This window comes from Patagioenas fasciata, chromosome 16, assembly GCF_037038585.1.
Source record: "Patagioenas fasciata isolate bPatFas1 chromosome 16, bPatFas1.hap1, whole genome shotgun sequence".
NCBI lineage: Eukaryota > Metazoa > Chordata > Aves > Columbiformes > Columbidae > Patagioenas > Patagioenas fasciata.
This window is the reverse complement of record NC_092535.1, coordinates 6554203-6571381: the sequence shown is the minus strand read 5'-3', so window position 1 is coordinate 6571381 and position 17179 is coordinate 6554203. Positions and strand designations below refer to the sequence as shown.

The following is a 17179-nucleotide window of genomic DNA, read 5'->3' as shown; positions in this document are numbered from 1 at the left end:
AGGCAAAGGAGCTGGAGGGCGACCAGACCCCAGCTGGCAGGTCTGTCTCCGTCAGAGCGGCACCACTTTGCACAGGCACACTGCAGTAAATTAGCATTTTTTAGCATTGTTGAAAGCCTGAGTTACTGGAAGAAGCTCTTCCTGTATCAAAAGACATCTAGGAATACTTGCAATGAGGTAGGGAAAGAAGCGCGTGCTACAAGACCAATTTCTTTACTGATTCTTTATGAAAATCTATTGTTCCTGATTTCTGCCTGCTCCGATGTCCCGGGTGATGAAGGCATGGGACATGTTTGCCAAATAGTCACCACTTTCCACCTTCAAAAAGAATACTGGATTCTTGCTTATACTCCCTAGTGAAAATCAGGGAGAACTTGAAAAGGTATTCACATTTAAAACAAAGAAGAAATATTGCCTAGTGTAGCAGACAGAGACAGAATTAGTTGTATTAACTTTATTTATATAATGGGTTATCTAGAAAGTGTGAACCATATTTGGGCTAAAGTGTATGATGTGTGGCATAGCCGCATGAATCCAGTTTTCTCACCATTTCTCGTGCAGTGTTTTCCACAGGGACACATTCTGTGGCACCTGGAAAGCATTCTGTACCTTTTTCTAAATACAAAGGAGTAAAACGTGTACTGAATTTCCATCTAGAACCTCCGGAAAAGCTGCAAGAGGCAGACGGACCCTCTTGGGTATGGTGTGTGAGGCAAAGTCAGAGCTCATCCTCAATAAAGGGGAAATTACTCGGGTGCCTGGGAAAGCTGCTGCTTTCTGTTAATGGGGAGCGTGTTTTTAAAAACATGCAATTCAGGCTTCCAGAAAACATGTAAAGTCTTAGAGATTCAACCCAAGGAGTAAGTAGAGGGAGCTACAACTACAAAACAAGCCTTGGACTGAACAGGGACCGGTTAATGGTAATGAGAAAGCTCCCATTCCAAACACACATTTAAAATTTGTGGATAGTGTTAATATTATTCTGAATAAGACTTATTTTCTGTGGTTTTTTTTTTTTTTTCTTTTTACATACAGTGTTGAAGGAATAGGACGGTCGGAGAGGGGGGAAAATAAGTAGGAAAAACTGAAAAATCTCTCTTTTTAACTGGATTTAGCAGGTGCTGCCTGTGGTCCTGCCCAGCCACGCCAGAGCATCAGCAGCTCTGGGAACCCAGAGTTCCTGCAGCTGCTGGAATTGTTTGGGAGTGTCTGCATTGCAGCGCTGGCAGATTTGGGGTTTTCAGCCCAAAAGGATGCGCAGGGTTTGTGCAGCCACAGTGGGCCAGGAGCAGCTGGTGGTGGGGACTGGGGGGGTCCCTGGTCCCAAATGTGTGTGGGATGCTCTAAAAGCACAGATGCGTTGGCCCCCCAGTGACAACCACAGATGGAAATGATAGAAATGATAGAAAACAGGGCAGAAAAGGAAAAGAGCTCCTGGCGTTTGGGGTGGGGACAAACACAGAGAGAACACATTGAATTCAAAGGCTCCGTTTGGTTTTTCCTCCTCTGCTTTTACAGCATTTCTCCCCCTCAAGCCGCAGCCCCTTTTCTGCCCCAGTGCAGGTGCAAAAAAACAACTTACTTAAAAACGCCAAGCCTGGGATCCCTTCTGCCTAAACCGCTGCGTGGTTTGGGGTTTGGTTTTTACACCTCAGCCTAGCTAAGCCGGACCCCAGACCTGGCCCTGCGGGTGGGCACCGCCTTGGAATGGATAGTTTAAAAAATAAAATAAAATAAAATAATAAAATAAAATAAATTTATTTGCTTATTTCTGCTTTCAGCAAGGGAAAAAGGAGATTTGCTTATCTAGACCAGACAAGAAAAGGAGCAAGAGGAGGAAAAATCATCTTCAGCCAGAGCCTGGCTGGGTGTGTCTCCCGCCCCCCCCACGGCAGCCGTGCCTGGGAGGGCTCAGCTGTCAAACCCACCCCGGGAAGGAGGCCCGATACGCTAATTCATATTCTGAACTAGTGACCCTGCTTCTCCTGCCCCCCCGCCCGTCTCCCCGTGGATGGCTGCAGCCCCCTCCAGCTGAGCCCGGCCCCCTCCCCGCAGCACTGCAGCACCCGCAGCTCCTGCAGCACCCGCTCGCTCCGCCGCAGCAGCAGCATGGCCAGCACTGTCTCAGGTAGGACACACAGCTCTTTTTTTCGGGGGGCTTATCATCAATCCTCTTACAGAACCATGAGGTTTTATTCTTTTCGTCGTTATTCTGAGTTGGTTTATTTTTTTCCTGCATTTCGGGGGAGTTCTCCGATGCGGAGGCAGCTGGTACGGCAGCATTGTTCCCTGTCCTCCCCCATACACACACACACACCCCTGTGATGCAAAATAGCAGGTGGGCTTTTTATTTTAATATGAATACACATGTGATAAACTTGCCAATTTAAAATGTTGCTGCTGTCACATTGTGCCATAAGAAGATGCTGCTGCATGCCAATTAATTATGATTTCTGTAACATGATACAGCATTTTTTTTATTCCCTAAGAAAAATGTGCATGGCGTGTAGCTGGGTGCAGAGAAACCAGCAATTACTTTTTGTTTTGTAAAGATCATCTGCCTAAATGGGTGATGGAAAGAAAGACACAGACGAGACTGACAGTAACGCCCTAGAAAATCCCCCCAAACACAAGCAGAATAACCTGGGTGGGTTTCTGCGTATTCTCAGGGCTCCTCATGCCGAGATTTCTTCCACAGCTCACGCATCTTCGTTAGGAGATGCTACAGGGGGAGCGGTCCTCTGATGGCGTTGGGTGGAATCCAGTGCTGCAAGGGAAGCCCTTCCTCCCTCCTGCAGCAGGACCGGGGATCGCAGCGGCTCGGCTGCAGGACCACAGGGCTGCTTCGGTTTTCCTAAAGATGCGTCTTGCCCCTTTTAACTGGGGAGGGGGGATGCAGATGGCTGAAACTGGTGATGTGGGTGAAGGAGAAAAAAAGCCTGAAATGGTACAAGTGGCTTTAGAGGGTCTTTTTCTTAAAAAAAAGAAAAAAAAAGTTTTCTGTTGAGCTGGCTCTGAATTCTACACAAAGAAGGGCTTGGGCAGGAGAAGCTGAATCCTGGGGTGTAGGGCTGAGCAGGAGCCACAGCCGAACAGGAAAAGCGGGCAGTGCTTTGTGTCCCCCCGCAGGGAACCAGCCAGGGGACGGGGTGACACTTCTTCCTTCTTCCCCGGCCTTTGCCCATGTCCCCTGCTGTGCATTTTCTATTCCTTTCTCCTTTTAAAACACTGGTAGATGGAGGGGAGAGGAGGACAGAGAGCCGGAGGGCGTTGGGGGGGGTAAGGGTGCAGCTGACGCTGAGTGGGCTTTGCGTGCAATTAAAGGCTGTAAAGCAGCATTGTAAAAATGCATCTCTATGACAGAAAATCCCCGGGTAATGTGTATATTTCTGCGAATGTCCCTGTCTCGATGAACGTGTGCGCCAGTACCCACTCAGGGGGTCCCACCCATCTGCCGTCCTCTCCTCCGGAACAGGACTGGACCTTATTTGCAGGTTTGGGGGGGAGCGGACGGCTCCATCTAAGCCAAGGTTGCATCAAACTTGAGATGGACGAGGTGGTGGATAAAACCTGCGCAGGCATAACGTGCGTTTTCCAGTGTCTGCATTCCCACCCTCCCAACGCACCACACGCCGACGGCACATTTCATCCTCCCAAAGATGCAGTTTTACTGCCAAGAGAGACTTAGGATCATGAGGGATCGTGTGCTTCAAAGAAACCTCTCTTCCTTGTGGGTCAGATCAAGTAGAGAAAGAATTGCAAGGAGCAGAAAGTCATGGAAACCAGTGCTGTGCAGGAGGGAAGAGAATAGGGAAACGTTGCGGAAGGAGGAAGCGGGGCTGAGCCTCGCCCTGCTGCCTTTGCAGCCCCCTGTCACCTATAGCGCCTATAGCAGGGACAGAGAGCAGCCTGGAAAGGCAGGAGGAAAAGGCAAGCAAATCCTTAAATGAAGGAAAAGAGTCTTGTTTGCTTGCTTCATTATTTTCTTCTTTATCTGCAGCAAAAGGAAATCCGTGCTGAAAGGAGAGCAGCTGCAATTGTCTGCAGCTGATGCCCGGAGGCTCATCCCCCTTGGGAAGATTTCCTTGTGTTTGTTTAAACAGCCAAATCCCTGGGATGCAAAGAAATGGGGTTGGCTTCCCCCAGCCCAGCAGCCACCTCTGTTGTCCCTGCCGCCCCAGGTGTTGTCTCCTGGCTGAGGCGGTTGGTTTTGGGGCTGGAGCAGCGGAATCGGCGGCACATGCTCAGTGCAGGCTGGGCTGCGGTGGTGGCCGGTGGTGGCCGGTGGTGGCCGGTGGTGGCCGTGCCGCTGGGCAGACCGGGCAGGGATGGAGCCTCCAACCTCCTCCGCAGCATCGGCACTGGGCGCTGTGCTCCTGTGCAGCTCCAGAGGAGCCCGGCTGGACCCTGCAGAGCTGCTCCCCACCATTTTTAGGCATCTGGGGTGAATAAAGAGACACAAGATTATGAAATGATGCAGGAAGGTGACCACCTCGTGACTGTCATTAACGTAATTTTTCTCCGAGGTTTGCGTGTCTGAGAAGGTGGAGCCAAGAGGAAACTGGCCATGGTCAATGTGCCTTGCTGGATCTTGAGGTTTTCTTCTCCTGCGCCGACCTGTGAGAGCCATCTGTGTAGGTCTGGGCTTTCCCCTCAAGCCCTTCTCCGTGTTGGTGGACACCCCATGGTGTTGCCCAGTCCTGACACTTGAACTGCCCATGCTGGAGAGGGTCACAGTCCTTTCTATCAAACTCTCCATCCCTCTGTTCTCTATTTTCTTTCTCTTCAGGTGTTGATGGAGTGTATATGCTCTTAGAAATGTATGGTACTTTTATTGGGACTTCAGTTTTACAGGCCAAGAGAATCTATTGTAGGCATTTTTAGTATACTTCTTAACATTGTATCCAAATGAGGGGTCTAACTCCTTGGAAAATATTAGTTCTTTCTAAAATATAAATCATATCCTCTTTGATGGTACCACGTAGAGTCTGTGAGGATCCCCCAGATATCTCCAAAAGCCCTTTCTTGGAGTCTGTCAGTGTAGGTTCAGACCTGGTGAAGGGATTGTCTCATCAGGTGAACACATTCTGCTTCTGCAAAGGAAAAGCTGAGATGTAGGGGTGTGATGTGGGAACTGGAAGGCTGCAGATTAGACCTTTGCGGCTGCAGTTTGGGCAGCAGGATGGATTCCAGCTTCAGGCTTTCTTGGGTGAACAGGGCTGATGATTCTTGATGACAATACCAAAACTTCTGTACCCCTACGGTAACTGGAAACAACATGCCTGGCTAATCCCTCCCAGTTGCCCTACTGACATGGGCTTTGTTCTTCCAGGTCTAAGCTTAACATTTGGAAAAAAAGTCTCCTATGCAGAGGGTAGTTAAGCTGATGGTCAAATCTTTGGATATGATTTAGAAATATAGAAGAGCTGGAGAGCAATCAAAGCCCATGTGCGTGTGCTGTAGCACTTGAGGACATCCCAGCTGATGAATGTGCTCAGCATATTTCTAAACAATCCTTTTATTCCTTCAGGCTACCTCTACATCTTCAGTGCTGCACTAGAGAATCTTGTGTTCTCTGAACATGTTTATACAAATAACACCATTGTGTAATGCGGAGGTACAATAATCCTCAGTTAATGCAAAGGAAACCAAGGTCCAAAGACCAAGTGACTGTGGTCACACAGTGTGTTGGTACCTGGCACATGGTGGCGTTGGACTCCGGTCTTTGACTGTCCCATGAACTGCTGCCTGATTCACTCTTTGTCTCACCTGAATGCACGTTTGCCCCAAATTCACAGACACCTGCCTCCCTTTGGCTCCTTCCTCTGCTTTCTCAAGCAAACCCAACCATGCTCCTCTCCTCTCCGACCATCAATCCCCACCCAGCCCAGGCTGCCAGGTCTCTGCTGCGCAGCTTGGACCCTTCTCCCTTGCTGAGCCCATAGAAGAGGAGATTTCCCTGCTTGTTTTCCCAGAAGCAGCCCACACGTTCCAGTGCTACAGCTTGAGTGATTTGTTAATGCATTGGCTGTGCAGAACGTGCAGGGATGTGGCGTACGTGAGATGCACATGGAGCCCGGGAGGGAAGGAGCCGGGTGATGGGAACCGGTCCTGGGTGATGGGAACTGGTCCTGGGTGATGGGAACTAGTCCTGGGCATTGGGAACTGGTCCTGGGTGATGGTTTAGCAGACGTCTGACCAAAGGCAGAGGAACCCTCACATCTGCCTGTGCCCGCAGATGCTTCCACAGGAGCCCGTGGTCAGTTCTGGGCCTCAGATCTCCTGGTGAGCAGCTGAGATGGAGGGTGGCACCAGTGCAGGTACAACCACTGATCTGAAAAAAACCCCACTAGTGTTTTCTGGTTGTGTGAGCTCTCTTGCCATGCTGGTTTTGGAAGCGGGGGAGTAAGAAGATGGAAGCACGTTAGATGAGGTGAAGGTCCGGCCATTATTTGTACGGTAGGATCCGTGGCAGGTGAGAGTGGCCCAGCCTGTTGTAGTCTCAAGGCTCATCAAGGACTGTGGTTGCTTTTGTTGTGTACGTGGCATTGTGGTCTTTGTGCTGAAGGACTCGGTTCCCTGGTTCTTTAGTTTCTCTACCTTCTGTTTGTGCTTTGGCTCCGTCTATAATTGGACTGTTCTAATTTTTTCATGATATGACATTCTTTATGGAAGCAATTTTTATTCTCCCAAGTTATCTTTGCAAACCAAATTATTTTCTTGCAATAACCTTCCTTTGACCTTGCTATCAGACATAGCACATCCAGTCTCATCCGTTTAAATTAGCTGAATTCACATCAATTACTCTTGCTGTGCCTCTGGTTTATTCTGAATGACTCTGTATTGGTGTTGAGCCTAAATGGCCTCACTCGGTTTCGCTGGACATCTTTAAACACCAAACAAAATGACAGGTTGCTCAAACAGTCTATGGTTTAATTTTACCTGGTTAGGAAGCAGAGAACAAAAGTTTTATTGAAGAATAGGTGGTGAGAGCCTCTGGCCAGGCACATGGCGAGCAGGGAGATGGTTCCTGCAGCTCGTGCACCCGTTTCCAGCTGTTCCCCTATCCCCAGCACTGTGGCTGCTCGGGGAGCAGCTGGATGGTGTCTCTAGGGGTTTGCTTGGAGACAAACACTTTCCATGGATAAATGCTGTATATGGTGCTCATGCAAAGCAGGGCGAAATGGAAATGCAGTGTGTGCCGTAGAGCGCTAGAGGGAGCAGAGGAAAGGGGACACGGGAGACAAAGCACCTGGGGGACTTGGACCCCTGTGCACGGAAAAGCTAGATGAAAAATGTTAATAAAGATTAATTATTGCATGGGGTGGGCGGTGGAATATAAACAGAGTAGGATCGTACTGTGCCGATGACTGGGTGTAAATATTCAGAAGTGCTGGGGGACTGACTGCACCTTGCAGCTCAATAGCTCCCTGAGCTCTCATGAAGCCACTAAAATGCAAGGACAGGACTCTGAGATACCTTCTACAGGTTATTCTCTTCTTAGTTTACAAAACTTAGGTTTTTGTAACGTTTCACCCCAATTCTAATATGGAATGGAATGGAATGGAATGGAATGGAATGGAATGGAATGGAATGGAATGGAATGGAATAGAATAGAATAGAATAGAATAGAATAGAATAGAATAGAATAGAATAGAATAGAATAGAATAGAATAGAATAGAATAGAATAGAATAGAATAGAATAGAATAGAATAGAAAGAATAATATCTCAGTTGGAAGGGTTCTACAGGACCCCAGGAAAAGGCCACACGGCACCTCCCCAGCCGTTAAAGCTGCCGCAGCTCAGTGAAACGATGGCTCTTTGTCCTCTCGCTGCTTTTCATTGTAATTGACAGAGAGGGATGGTCAGTTTGCTCTTCAGGGCAAATCCCAATGGAATGGAGGCAGCTGTGACATCCCTCTGGACAGGCATCATACAGTCATCATGAAACCATTCTGGGGAAACCCACTGAAGTTGAAGTAATGAAATACAAAGCACTGTGCGCTGTAACAAGTGCTGGGAGACAGTTAAAGGAGTGGGACAGGGCTGTGGCACATCTGCTTAATGCCTCATTTTACCCAGGACCAGATGTAATGGTAGAGCAGCAGCCTCGGTGTGTGATTCGTTCCTGCTCAATGATTATGTCTCTCATTTAGTCCAGGGGACCCTTCTCTGGGCTCCAGGCAGCACATTGAGAGATACGTGAGCTTTCTGCTGCTTGCCATGGCTTGGAGCACAATACAGCACTGCCAGAGGCTTCCGAAGACTTTGTTCATTAAGAGCAAAATCACAGCTGTCCTGCTCTGCGGCTGGCGCTGCTGATGCAAACTGCTCCTATTTGGTTTGCATTTAACAGCAGGACTGGGCAAAGTATTAAAATAAGAATGTGGAGCAAACTAAAAAAGATCTGAGCTGCAGAGAATGTCAGTTAGCAAAAGGGGGGTGTTAATTAGGGTGAGGTTTTGTGCCAAGGAGGAGAAATAGGTGCAGGCATATGGAACCACTGTTTTCCCACCAGAATGGCTGAGGGAAGACAGAGGGATCTGAAGGCTGTTCCTGAGGGCATGTGGTACACAGCATGGTGGTTTGGTTTGGTTCTGTTTTTTCAAAATTGATCTGCTTCAAATGCTTTTTCATATCACAAAGTTTGGGGGATTTCCCTTTCCTGGCCCAGCAGAGGGTCTTGTTCTGAAGGTGGCGTTGGCAGCCGAGTTGCAGATTCACCTCTGCTGGAGGGCGAAACAGGAACTTGGTGACAAGGGGACAAACCAAGGCCAGGCACAAGGATGTGTGGGACATCCAGAGGCAGAGCCAAGGCCTATGCCCTTGTACCTGCCAGCAGGTTTCCTTGTGTCTACTTGCTGCTTCTCTCCATGAAAATGAGCTGCCACTGCTGCCAGATTATCTTCTCATTGCTATTTCTTATTTTGCAGCCTACAAGGAGAAAATGAAGGAGCTGTCTCTGCTCTCCCTCATCTGCTCCTGTTTCCACACCCAGCCGCATCCCAACACCATCTACCAGTATGGAGGTACAGCCCCTGTCCCCCAGCACCCCCAGCACCCTTTGCCTGATGCTCGGGCAGGGCGCGTGGTTTGTCCCATCCCGGAGCAGCAGTCCCTGCTCCAGCCCAGGCTCTCTCTGTTTAGTCTCCTTTCACAGCTATTTTATTAACGTAACCCACATTTTCCCGGATAGACGCTGCTCGCAGTGGCTGTCTGCTTCGTACTGGGGTGACACATGTTCTATTAACAGCAGTATGGCCTTTCTGCAATTACGCTGGGAATTTAAATGGGATGGATGAAGCTAATCGCTAATGGGGGAACTTTGGAGGTAGAACAAAGTCATCCAGGACAGGACATGGGAACACCCTAATTCCTGTGTTAAGTGCTCGGTGCCCTCAGGTGAACGAGTGTCACCACAGAGCTCCTGATTTGTTTTTTTGTCCCCAAAAAGATATGGAGGTGAAGCAGCTGGATAAGAGGGCATCGGGCCAGAGCTTCGAAGTGATCCTGAAGTCCCCTTCAGATTTATCTCCTGAGAGCCCCATCCTCTCTTCCCCCCCCAAGAAGAAGGACCTGTCCCTGGAGGAGCTGCAGAGGAGGCTGGAGGCTGCAGAGGAGCGGAGGAAGGTAACGAGATGCCCCGTAGAAGCCGTGACTTTTCTGTGGCGGGTACTCATTGCCCCAGACCCTAAAACTGGCTTAGTGAAGGCAATCTAAAATGGCTGTAAATGGTTTCTTCTACTTCTTATCATGTCAGGTGAGATATAGGAATCACAGAGCAAGGTTCTGCAGCCTAGTTTAGGCAGGGAATTGGATTTGATGATAATCATTGTCCTCCTGTTCTAAAAACCACGCAGAATGGGGTCCTCTCAGACCTTGTCCCTGTGACCTAGCTTGGGGGACAGTTCTTGCCAGAGAATGCTGCAGGAGATGTAGCAGTTGGTCACAAACCCAACTTGACCTTCAAACCTAAATCCAGCCTAAGAGGTTTCTAACCTCTGGCTGTGCTGCGTTACACAGTGAGTGCCGCATAAGATGTCTTTTGGTCAAAGATATTGAAAAGGGGAAAAATAGAATAAGGCGAAGTATAAATGTTACAAATGTTGGTGGGTAAGGGAAGAGCAAATTGAAGTAATTCAGAGAATGAGGGGACAGTCGGAGAGAGGCCTCTGCACCTCGGTGCATCAGCTCGGTGTCACTGAGCTGCTGGGCAGTGTTGCATCACCTGCCACACCACACCCGGCAGATATTGACAGCAGCAAAAAGGTGTTAAAGCATTTTCCAAGGAAGAGTGTTATGGGCTGGAGCGGGGTGACAGTGGGGTTTTGAGCAGAGGAGATGGTCAGAAAGCCTCTCTGGGCTGGAAGAGCCTCTCCTGACGCCTTGTCCCACAGACCCAGGAGGCGCAGGTTCTGAAGCAGCTGGCGGAGAAGCGGGAACACGAGCGGGAGGTGCTGCACAAGGCGCTGGAGGAGAACAACAACTTCAGCCGCCTGGCCGAGGAGAAGCTCAACTACAAGATGGAGCTGAGCAGGGAGATCCGCGAAGCACACCTGGCTGCCCTGAGGGAGCGGCTCCGCGAGAAGGCGAGTGTGATGCCCGGGGGGTGCTGGGGGCTGGTCCCTGCGGGGATGCTGGTGCCCAGAGGAGGTTTGGAGTCTGGTCCATGCAGGGTCATCCCAGAGTGATGGGACCAGGGGAACAGAGGTTTTGTTGCTGGGCTGGGATGTGTCCTTCCAGATCAGTACAGAAAATATTGTCTGGCTGATAGAATCATAGAATCAAACCACAGAATCCTTTTGATCGGAAAAGACCCTCAAGCTCATCGAGCCCAACCGTTAACCCACTCCTGTCACTAACCCACATCCCTGAGAACCTCATCCCCGCATCTGTTCAACCCCTCCAGAGATGGTGACTCCACCACTGCCCTGGGCAGCCTGTTCCCAGCCTGATCTAGATAAGCTCAAGCTCCAAGGCACAGGCTCAGGCTCGCTCTGTGCCCAGAAGCTGCGTGGCCAAAGAGCTTTGCAGAGAGGAGCCATGAATGCATTCGCCACAGGTTTGCATCCCCTCTTGGCTGGTGCAAATCCTGTGAGCAGGAGAGAAGGAAAAAAAGGGTTCCAAAAGCAGAAGGTGTCAACCTGTATCTGTCGAGAGACATCAGCAGCTCTAGGCTGGCCCTAAAGATTTCCCCTTTGGTATCATCTCTCCCGTCTCTGCAGGAACTGCACGCAGCTGAGGTTCGCAGGAACAAGGAACAGCGGGAGGAGATCTCCGGATAAAGGGCTTTTCTACACATCTGGCACCTGATTCCTGTTAACAAACCAACTGATCGACCAACCAACACATTTTCTTTTGTTTGTCTAGATGCAACGTTCAGTTCTCCATCCCCCCGGTCCCCTGGTGTTTGTCCCCCAGCTACACGCTTCTCTATCTCTGCATCCTTAATCGTCAGTCCTTGTGGGGATTCACAGCTCATAGGGCCCTCTAAGCAGAATAGCAACTAGTTCACATGAAATAGAGAATCAATCAGTCGGTCCAACAGCTTCTTTGGAGGGTTTCTTCCTTTTTTTTTTTTTTTTTAAATATTTCTTAAACTGATGTAAAAAAAAAAAATTAAGATATTAATAAATTCAACCAGCAGTGTCACGGAGATACAGATTTCTTATCCGGAGCTTTTACTCCTCTTGGTGTTTGCTCTGAGCCAAATATCAGTTTCAGAATAATGGGAAGGAAGTGGAAATTTCTGTGCGAAGCGGAATAGGGAACAGCCCCAGTTTGCTGGTGGCAGAAGAGAGGGGACACGGGTGGCTCAGGGGTCACGATGTGCAGACCTCCTGTCTCTTGGCTGCACCTGGAGCCAGCCCAGGCAGTGCCCCAGACGCCTCATTTTTGGATGATTGTTTGGTAGATTTTGTGAAAGTAGAGGAGGGTCTCCACCCAGAGCTCGGTGCCGGGTGCTGGAGGATCCATAGTAAGAAAGCAAATCCCATAGAGACAATGCATGATTATGAAATAGCCTTGTAGTGGACAGAATAATCCTCCTTCCCTCTTTCCAAAGATGGATGTGGCTCTTGGGTGCCGTCACAGGGCAGGGGCGGAGGCTGGAGCTGGCAGAGGAGCCCCGGGGCTCCTGGCAGGGAGGACATGCCAGCTGCTGCCTGCGAGGTCCCCATGCTCATTACTTGGCTACCCTTAGCTTTCCAAGGCCTATTTTTAAGAAAACAACACGTCTCTTGATGGAGGTAGGGATGAGCAGAGAACACGTGAGTGTGGCAGTCCTGTCTGATCTGGATGAGTGACTGTCACAGTCTGTGGACATTTCAGCTTCTAATGTCACAGCTGATGGAGCAGCCAAGGTCCCAGTGGCCACCGTGCCCTGTGAGGGGCTCTGACCCCCCAGTTACATCCACAGCCCCACTCACCTCTGCCTTGGAAAACTAAGTGGAAAAGTTGCGTCTGGAAAGCAGGGAATGGGCACCTTCCTGCAAACAGGGGGCACAGCGCGGAGGAGTCACCCCCGGAGCACGGTCCTGCAGACGGGGCGGTGGAAGCTGCTGTCGTTAGAAGCAGAAGGTAACGAGAACTCCCTTCTGTCCAGTGCTTAGAGGTGACCAGGTGGTTATTTTTATAACGGGCCAGTGCGGTGTTTTGGGGACACGGCGTGGGGTGCTGGGTGGTTTTTGGCACCGCTCCCCCTTGGACCCCGGAATAAACCAAAGGGGCACCCAAGACATCGAGACATTTCATTAGTGGCAATTAGTGTCCTCTGCATGCTGTGTCTCCAAAGAGCCATTATGGGGTGGGTTGAGTGACTCCAGCACTGGATTTGGCAGGATTCTTTCTATTTATCTATATAATTTAAGTGCATGGGGTTGCAGACAGGCTCCCCGGACCGTGCTCTGCATGGTGATGGCAGAGCTGGAGCAGACGAGGGGTTTTCATGGGGAATATTGATCCTCTTGCCTCTGGCAAATAAATCAGTGCTGAGGCTTGCTAGAAGATGCAGTTTTCTGCCTAACCTGTGCTTTAATTTGGTTGCTGATGGCTTGGAGTGAGCACCAGGTGGTTGCAGAAACCCCCTGGAAAGCCAAAGAGCAGCAGCTGCTGGAGATCAGATCCTGGGGCTCTTTGCTCATCTCCCCAGAAGTCCTGGCTGGATTTGGGAGAAATCCCTTGGTGGCCACGGGCTGGTGTTGGGGACGCTCTGCTCCCCAAAGGACAGGCCACATTTACTCCCAGACCCCTCTGCCTGGGCCGGGGAGGGGGACAGGACTGTTAGAAAAGCCCCAGAGTGCTGTCAATGGCAAAAAAAGAAATAATTAAAAAAATATTTAGGGCAAAGAGCATAAAGGAAACTGAGGGTTGAATTTCTTAACGGTAGCTAACGATCAGTTTTTAGTAGCAGCTGTCCTAGATAAGCATCTGTGTAGAGCGCAGCATCACCGCCAGCATTACCCCATTCATATAGTGACGAGAAATTTTAAAAAGTTTAAAAAAAAAATTTAAAAGTAATTTAAATGAAATGTTTGTGCGTAAGAAATGGTTGAAACTGTAAAATGTCTGTGTCCCGCGTTGGTGGGATCTGAGAAGGTATCTGCGAGATATTAAGCCTGTCCTGCTCTCTGTGGTGCTGAGTGTTTGCTTGGTGTGTAATTCTGACCTGGAGCTTGTTGTAAATACTGTTTTTAGTACTATGATTATGATGATTATGATTATTATTATTATCAGAAATGTTGTACTGATGAGCAGGAGTTTAAAACAAGAGAAATGACCGTTTTCGCTCTTTCCTGGGGGCTTGAAGGAGCCGGCGGCCGGGCTGGGTGCAGGCAGGGTGCGGGCAGGGTGTGGGCAGGGTGGGATGCTGGACCAGAGGGGCAAATATAGCTGGAAAATGGGGAAGCAGGAGCTGGAGGCAGCCAAGTCCTGCAGGCAGGGCGGCGAGCGGGGGACGCTGCTCCTCATGTCGGGCCGAGGGGTGTCCCGGGGTGAGGCTGCAGTTCTGGTACCGAGAATTCGCTGTGAACCCCAAGCTCCTCGTGTGAAGGCTCTGGGCTGTTCCCCGCAGCAGCTGCGAGGTTTGGTGTGTGCTGAGGGTCGGTGGCAGGTTGTGCTGGTTGGAGCCATCCTCCCCAAGCAGCTGCCGAGGCTCTGGACGCGGCTCCTGCCTGGATCTTCCATCTCGGTCCATTGTGCTCCCCCTCCCTGCAGACCAGCCTGGATCTCAGGTGCGGGTTTATTCTTGCAATAGCTTTGCCTGGCAAAAAACCAACCCGCAGGAGAGCAGCCCAGCGCACGGTGCTCACGCAGGTGTGAGCACCAGGAAACTCATTATTCTCCCTGTCGGGTCAGTGCTGTGAGGGCAGCGGAGGCAGCTGGAAAACGTGTTGCTGCAGGGGCAGCTCCCGCGGCGGGGATGTGCAGGGAGGGTTTTGCACCGGTAGTGCCTGGTACCCGTGGCTGAGGTTTGTTGTGCCAAGGGAACAGCCTCACCCCTGCAGCCAGGTGCTTTGGGTGCAGCAGTGTGAGGTTTGCCCAGTGCAGGTGAATGCAGCAGGGATGTTCAGGAGCTTGGCATTTGTCCAGTGCCGCTGGACGCTGTGATTGCTTTGGCTGCTTGTCCTGGCTCCCGTGGTTTTGGCTGGACAAGGGGTGTCCCCCTACTCACTCCCAAACCCACGGCACAGCCCGGGATCACCATTATTTCATGCCTTTCCATGTCCCAGGGTTGCTAGTGGTTCTGTGCATCAGTATACTAAATGCCTCAGTCAAGACTAATTGAATAACCTCATTAACATCCTTAACCTCCCAGTCTCCCTCATTCTTGGACCCTGTTCCCAGGGCCACATTCCCTGTGGCAGAGCTTGAGGTTCTCCATGGATTCCCATAGGTGGTTATCAATCAAGATTTGTAACGACCGTTTCCAGTCCTGTTTTTGCAGCAGCAGATGAGCACGGGACTCGGTGCCTGGCAGGGACAGCATCCACGGGGCAGCGGCAGCACCCCTGCCCGGACCACGAGCATCTGCAGTCATGTGAGGGAGGGAAGACGAGAGGGTGGTAACTTATTTTGTGCATGCGTACACCTCTCAAAGAGCTCTCCTGGAGAAGGGCCTCTGATCTGAGCGGGAAGCTAAAGCCAAATGAGTTTCCAGCTGGCAGCGGTGAGCAAAGCTGCATGAGAGCCGGGACAACTGGCCTCAGGTCCCAAATTAAAGCTCTGCACTCACCTTGCCCCTTACAGCAAAGTGCTCAGCTCCACCTGGAAACTGGTGCCTTTGGGAATGTTGGCCCCTCAGGCTGCTTCTGGACTCAGTCTATTTCTTGTCTTATTATTTTTGAGTCATTAAAAAACCTCGCTCTAGCCCAAACATGGGGTTACCTTTGCAGTGACCCCCCCCGGATGGTGGCAGCTCACTATTGCACGTATCCTACCTTTGGGATAGATCAGTATTGCTGTTCCTTCTATAAAACGCAGACTTCAGCCTGCTTGCTTTTGCTCAGGCCGGTGAGAGCCTGGGCCTGGCTCTGCAAAGCCGGTCTCGTGGGCTTTGTCAGATCCCATCCTGCTGCGTCGTTCCCTCCCTCGCGGTGGCTGCGCACACAAGCGCATCCGTGGAAGCGCTAAATGCACAGACACCCTCGCACCACTCGGGATGAGCCAGGGAACGGCTGTTACGGTTCTAGAGGTTTCTCCCATCTGTGCTAGGGATGAAAGCACAGTGAGACCAATAAACTCTGCCTTTGTAGCCAGTGTCTTTAAGCAAAGCAGAAGAGGGGCCAGCGCCTGCGTTAGGGTGCTCCGCAGTCCCCGGGGTGCAGGATGCAGCTGCCCCCCCACCATGGGTGCGATGGGACCTGAGAGTGGAGGACAGCTGGGCATCCCCGCCCCGGCATCCCCCGTGCCTCAGTTTCCCCCTCCTTGTGACAAGGGGACACTGACGCTCCTCACCCCAAGGGGACCAAGGCACCCCCATCTCTAAAACACTCTGAAAATGGAAAGTACCAAAGTCCTGAGTCGTGGGACCCCAGCCACCCTGGGGGGAACAAACGGAGGTTCGGGAGATGCTGTAACTTGGGGCTCAGCACCCGCAGGATTCACTTCCTGCTACTGCAGGTTGGGAGGGATTTTCCATCAATACCAGAGCCCCGGTCGCTGCCCTTCAGTCTCCCACGTGCGTTTCATTGTCAACTCAAGGTTGTTGTTGTGCAAAAGAAGTGATTATGGAAAAAGAAAAAAAAAAAAGAAAAAAAAAAGAAATAAACTTGGTATGAAACCATACGTGTCCATCTCTCTCCATCAATGGATTGTTTTAGTTCTCTTTGTATTGTGAGAATACTAATAAAATGCATTTAATGGAAAATTGACCTAACGATTTAACAAAGCAGACTTTAAGCATCTGTATGCTAAATGAGTACTTTGAATCCAGCGTAAAAGATGCAGAGATCTACATTTTATCACCGTTCTCAGAGGAAAAAAAAGAATAAAATGCTTAAATGAGGGTATTGCCGATGTTCCTTGTGGCAGGAAAGGTGCAGGTACAAAAAGTCTTCACAGAGGGAGATCGAAAAATATATAAGACAATTATAATAAATCCACTTCTGAAAAAACATGTGAGCTTCTTTTTTAAAAGAAACCCAGTGTTTGCTTAATGAGCTTTTCCTGACAAACGATCCAGCCTCCCCTGGGCTGGACGAGGGGGGAGAGGGGACCCCAATGCGGGAGACCCGGCACGGCCAGCGCTTCGCGGCACATCCCGCGTACAGAAAAATGCCCCCAAACTCGCACAGGAGAGCAGGGAGGTTTGTAACCCAGGGGGACACCCCAGGGGATGGGTCCCCCTGCTCAGGGCTGAACCCAGGGCTGGGAAATGGGAATTTGGGGGGGCAGCTGGTGTGCGGGGCTGGAGTGTCGCTGCATCACCCTGTTGTTCATCCCACATGTGCACAGGATGTGCCACCCCCACAAACAGGAGCTCTGGCTTCGTAGGTCACCTCCCTGATTTCAGAGATAAGGACCTGATGGCAAATGCAGCCTCGCTGACTTTGCTTCCGAGGTTCGCTATAAACCACCAATCCAGGCTCTTAAGAAAAAAATTGATGTAATAAATTAAGCATTTGTCTTGGGAAGACAGGCATTTGGTGCTACAAAATTCAAGATACATTAGAGACCAA

The 17179-nt window shown here is 50.3% G+C and overlaps 1 protein-coding gene across 1 annotated transcript; it reads left to right on the top strand.

The window, feature by feature from the left end:
* The first annotated feature begins 1886 nt into the window (after positions 1-1886).
* STMN3 (stathmin 3) lies at positions 1887-16372 on the top strand. Its single transcript, XM_065849629.2, has 5 exons — positions 1887-2128; positions 8936-9031; positions 9457-9632; positions 10400-10591; positions 11228-16372. The coding sequence occupies exons 1-5, from the start codon at positions 2110-2112 to the stop codon at positions 11285-11287; spliced, it is 543 nt and encodes a 180-aa protein (XP_065705701.1). The 5' UTR covers positions 1887-2109; the 3' UTR covers positions 11288-16372.
* The last annotated feature ends 807 nt before the right edge of the window (positions 16373-17179 follow it).